This window comes from Enhydra lutris, unplaced genomic scaffold, assembly GCF_002288905.1.
Source record: "Enhydra lutris kenyoni isolate GAN:26980312 unplaced genomic scaffold, ASM228890v2 scaffoldscaffold7, whole genome shotgun sequence".
NCBI classification, from domain to species: domain Eukaryota; kingdom Metazoa; phylum Chordata; class Mammalia; order Carnivora; family Mustelidae; genus Enhydra; species Enhydra lutris.
The window spans coordinates 43,974,018-43,979,775 of record NW_019154091.1 but is presented as its reverse complement, the minus strand read 5'-3'; the positions used below and the strand labels follow the sequence as shown (position 1 = coordinate 43,979,775).

At 37.1% G+C, this 5,758-nt stretch overlaps 1 protein-coding gene across 1 annotated transcript in view; it reads right to left on the bottom strand.

Annotated features, from left to right (window-relative positions):
* Positions 1 to 3,952: 3,952 nt before the first annotated feature.
* Positions 3,953 to 5,758, bottom strand: part of LOC111142030 (60S ribosomal protein L21-like) — a 14,837-nt gene continuing 13,031 nt past the window's right edge. Inside the window, exons 3-4 of the mRNA XM_022494951.1 lie at positions 5,318 to 5,501; positions 3,953 to 4,039 (exon numbers count right to left, since the gene is read on the bottom strand). Of these exons, the coding sequence (XP_022350659.1) occupies positions 3,953 to 4,039; positions 5,318 to 5,501 (271 nt within the window). The remainder of the gene's footprint in view (positions 4,040 to 5,317; positions 5,502 to 5,758) is intronic.

Below are 5,758 nucleotides of genomic sequence, written 5' to 3'. Positions count from 1 at the left end.
TATATATAGGTAGTGAGAGTTCCATTTAGAATTTCTGAGATTTAAATTTGACCATCAGGCTAACCTTAATTTCAATCTACTACAACTTTCTCCTCTTCAAGCTGCAACAAACTGATTCTAACCAGTCGGTTCTTCCCGGGTCCCATTTCTCTCATGTTTTTACTCAGTATCAGCTTTACTTTGCTGATAGTCTGACCCTGACACTGGACTCCTGTTCTGATCACAAGGGCCCCCTATCTATATCAGCCATTTGAGATCTCTGTAGGGCTCATTTGGTTGCAAAAAACAGAGACTTATTCAAGCTGTTTAAATAAACGTGTGATTTATAATTAGAAGTCACGTGGGCTGAATTGGGAACAAGAATTCCTTCAGTAAATGAAGCATCTCTGGAGACCAGCTACATTCTGTCTCTTTCCCAGGAAGAGAGAGGACAGGCTATTAGTGAAGATGGTTTCACTTCAGTCCTCAGTGAATGACCTATGAGCTACGAGCTCTTGGAAAATAGTTTCGTTTTCCTCTTCTGTAAAATATAGATCATAATAGCACCTACACCTTAAGCGAGTGATGATTAAATTGTTATAGCATGTGTGAAGCTATTATATTTTGCCTGGCCAGCAATCTGCCTTAAGTATGTGTGAACTTCGCTACTACTTTCCATAAACTTCATAGTCACTTAAAAAAGAAAATTTGTTGATTGTCACAGAATATAAATTTAAACATTAAAAATGTACATTCTCCATGTTGTGCAACCATCACCTCTATCTAGTTCCAAAATGTTTTTATCTCCCCAAAAGAAAACCATCTCCCCTCCGCCCATTTTTTTTAGAAAATTGTGGTAAAAAATACTACATACAATTAACATAAAATTTACATCTTAACTATTTTAAGGGTACTGTTCAGTAGTGTTAACTGTGTTCACATTGTTCAACACATCTTTAGAAATTTTTCATCTTGTAAACCTAAAACTCAGTACCCATTGAACAACAACTCCCCATCTCCCCCTTCACCACCATTCTACTTTCTGTTTCTAGAAGTCTGACTAGTTTTGATACTTCCTGTAAGTGAAATAATACAGTATCTATTTTGGGGGGACTAGCTCATTACACTTAGCATAATATCCTCCAGGTGCATCCATGTTGAAGCATCTGGCAGGATTTTCTTCTTTTTTAAAAGTCTGAATAATATTCTATTGCACATATTTACCATATTTTCTTTATCCATTCATCTGCCAGTGGACATCCAAGTTGCTACCAGCTCTTGGCTCTTGTGACTGACTAATGCTACTATGAACATGGGTGCACTTAGAACCACTTTTGACTTTTAATTTTATCTTCAAGGTTTCATTATTCTTCTCCCATGACACACCTGCATACTGTTTTTCCTGATTCTTAGTATCTTTCTCTACCTCATAGACTTTGCTTATAATAATAATAAACACTTTAAATTAATCAGTATCAGTCTGATTTCATTAGATGATATGAAGTATCAGATTTTTGTGGCAGATTTATTTCCCTTGTATAACAGTTATGATTGTTTCAGTAGCAAGGTTTTGAAAAATGCAGTTCAAAGCCTCTGTCTGTGACCCTCTATTTTTGTGCCCATGCCAGGATTATATTGTATCCGAAATATCATATTGTTGATTATTTCTTAACTTACCACTTATTGTATCTAGGATCCAAGCCTATCAAAGCTTTCCAACTTATTCTTCCCTTATTTGATAGTCTTTTCCTTATTTACTAATGGGTTATTTTTCACTCTTGTAGCTTCAGTGACTTCATTCCATTAAATTACTCGTTTTCCAGTTTAAGATGGCGACAAAACTAGAGAATATTTGAAATGAAATGTGCTGGTCTTCTCCAGCTTGATCTGGATTTACACACGTGCACACTGGTACAGAGAGTGAAATACATATGGCCATTGAGCAAGATATAACTGTAATTAGAGAGAATATTAATCAGATGTTCTATAATCTTGGGTAAATGCACATAATTAAATACCTATAAAACAGTTATTCTGCATATGCATGTGTATGCATGATTCTTTGCTTTATTTAAACTGAACATTTTTTTTTAAAGATTTTATTTATTTATTTGACCGACAGATCACAAGTAGGCAGAGAGGCAGGCAAAGAGAGAGGGGGAAGCAGGCTCCTGGTTGAGCAGGGAGCCTGATGCGGGGCTCAATCCCAGGACCCTGAGATCATGACCTGAGCCGAAGGCAGAGGCTTTAACCCACTGAGCCACCCAGGTGCCCCAAGAACTGAACATTTTTAAAAAAGATTTTATTTATTTATTTGAGAGAGAGAATGAGCGGTGGAGAGGGGCAGAGGGAGAGGAGCAAGAGCAGAAGACTCCTGCTGAGCAGGAAGACCAACACGGGGCTCGATCCCAGTACCTGGAGATCATGATCTGAGCTGAAGGCAGACACTTAACTGACTGAGCCACCCAGGCACCCTTGAACTGACCTTTTTCTGTAACACTTAAATTATTCAAAATTTTTCTACTTCACTAATTCAAAATATAGCTCAGAATTAGAAATACAATGAAGAAATATGTGTGTGTGTGTGTGTGTGTGTATCTCAACAATTCATTAATAGAAAGTGTGCCCTCCCATTTACACCTATTCTTTAGATGAACTCAATGTTGCTGGGTAGCTGCCATTAATTTGAACAGATATACTGAAGAGAAACCCAAACAATAAGAGTTGGAAACTATCTGGGAAGACTTTTTTTCTGTGTTACTGACACAAATAGAATGAAAATATAATTAATTTTAGAAGAAAAACCCACTAGTCGTACCAATGAAACCACCACTGTGTTCTAAAACACTTTTAGTTTGTTCAAGTCTTAAAACCTATTCAGGTTTCTCAACTTCTATAAATCAGAATCAGGCTGCAAAATCTGAGCGATACCTTGTCCGGGTGTGGCTAAGAAGAGAAAAGACGACAAAGAGCCCATTAGCCACAAAAGCTGGGGTCTCTGCGAATTTCTACCAGAGAGTGTACTCAGATGTAATTAAGCAACTTTCCTCAGTGATCCCAATGATCAGGGGCCCAATTACTCCACGCTGGAATAGAAGACAACTTGTCTTTTCGGGTATTGGCCATAGGATCTGTTTCTGAACATGATGGAGAATCCATACATTGTCAAGTGATTTTAGACTTTGAGCTACATAGGACTTCAGGTCTTCCCCTGAGAAAGGAGTCTCAGCTTGTTCCATATGTAGGAAGGAACGTATGGATGGATACTTGATTATTGACAGTCAGTCTTTGCAGGGAATGCTAGTAACTATCCAGAATATAGATATATTTCCTCACAAGCACATAACTAGCCTGTATTTCCGTTTCTCCTCCACAGGTAGTTGTGGCTATGGGATTGAGCTCTGGCTCATTTCTAGTGGAAATGCTGGACTACTCCCAGATCTGATGTGTACCCCCCTTTCCAGTTGACTGAAATGATGATGCCCAGGGGATCTTGAAAGTCTCTCACTCAAGAGGAAAAGATGGCATTGGCTTGGGTTCCTAAGGAACTATGTAGAGTCACTGCCCTGAAGCATTACTTAGGAGATAAAACAAATCATTTCATCTTGAAATAAAAAAAATTGTTCTTTAAATAAACCACCTGTAATTTTTCAGTCCATTTAATTTTGTAACATACTGAGAGCTTATTGTCCTATTTTGCTGGCAAAAAATGGGGCTTGTGCTTCTATTACAATACCATGATCATGGGATTAAAATCAATGTTAAATGTGATCACTGCTTTCTAAAACATCCTGGATTATTTGTCTGAAAACAAAAATGCCCAAATTTTGCTTCTTCTCTGGTCCCATTAAAATGTGAAAAGTGATTCATTTTTCAAAGTAGTAGCTGCATAAGAATTTGAAGAACTTGGAAAACAAGCTTTTTTCTAGAGTCTGAAGCTCAACAGGGATAGAGCACATTTCAATATTTCTAATTAAACTGACAGAATAGGTGATGATAACATCTGGGGTTTCTTTTGGTAATAAAACCTATTGATGTTGCTGACCTGAATGTTTCTTATCTGTAAAAGACAACAAATGAAGATAAGCCGAGTTAAAAAAGTGGAAAATGGGAATAAAGTCACCACTAAATAACTAATTCTTTAATTTCAACATGAAGTCTCTCCTAGAAAATGCTTCTTAGGAAAACTTTATTTAATAAACATTAGATCAATTAATCTATATGAGTTTTTCACAGCATTTAAGAGATACTCAAATATAAATACACCTGGGTGGCTCAGTCGGTTGAGCGTCTGCCTTTGGCTCAGGTCATGATCCCAGAGTCCTCGGATCAAGTCCCACATCAGGCTCCTTATTCCACAGGGAAGCTGCTTCTCCCTCTGCCTACTGCTCCTTCTGCTTGTGTGCTTTTGCTCTCTCTCTGACAAATAAATAAAATCTCTTAAAAAAGAGAGAGAGAGAGATTTGAATATAGACATGAAAGCTGTTAGAAAAATCTCTTCATCTCTCAAAAATATATCAGGTTAAAATGTACTCTTCCTAGTAAAATCCAACTTTGAAATCACAAGTCCATTTGCATCTACTAGAACAATTTTAAATTTTGTTTTTATGGTGTTTGTAAAAATAAAAATAAGAGCATACTGGAATGGATATCTAGACAGCACACTGTTAACTTAATATGCACTAAAAAAAAAGAAGTCCCCTTGTGGCTATCCCTTAACATTTGACCAACAAAACAAAACAAAACAAAAACCACACACTAAAAGAAGTAAATCTGGCTATATATATATATATATATATCTCCAACCTGGTTTGCAATATTTGAAATTACAAGAGATTTTTGCAATATAGAAACAAATGTTTCTTTAAAAGCAGTCTTATTTCTTTTCTTTTTTTTTTTCTTTTTTCTTTTTTCTTTCTTTCTTTCTTTCTTTCTTTTTTTTTTTTTTTTTTTGGCAGTCTTACTTCTAAGTAGAGGATTGACGCTGTAATCATCAACTTCTGTAGTTTGGCTATAAGATGGAGGCAGTGTCAACAGATGCGTCTCCAAAAAAAACAAACATACTAAGAGTTGGTCCTTTTAAGCAGCTCCGAAGTAAAGTAAGCATGAACAACATAATGCTACTTAACTTGTAATTGTGACAAGCAGAACCAAAAATTATATTCAGGCTGGGCAAGCAGCATGTGTTCTTCCTTCTCTGTAATTAGGCTGCTTATTTTTTCATTTTAATAGTCTTTTTTAGGGGGAGTATTCCATCTAGTATTTGTATGCTTTTTGTTTCAATAAGGTCTGCATTGGGTTTTCCAAAGTATCCGATTTGGACATAATATTATCTTACCTTTTGACCTTCTGGGTACACTGTCCCAAGAAAGAAGAGTGGTAGGAGCAATTCAGGAAAATGTGAGTGCGGGTGTCTGCCACTAGGGGGCGAGCAAACACAGTCCTGTGAGAGCTGGCCCTGGCAGGAAGGAACTGAGGTGGTTGGAGAATCCACTTTCTGAGCACCTTGGGGCTTGCCATTTCTACATATGTTATATGCAGTTACGTAATTCTTACAAAAGCTTTGAAGGTAGGATTTCTTTATTTAAGGATAAATAGCCGTTCTGATGCTTCCAAATGCTGTGATTGGCCCCAGGGAAAACGGCGCTAGAAAGGCTGCCTTTCAACCTGGCTTCTGTCATTTCTTCCCCTAGGAATTCCTGCTATTGCTTGAGAACCATAGGGAGCAATTGAGAAAAATTGCAATGACACTGGGAAGAAAGGGTGTCCGCTGCTTTCT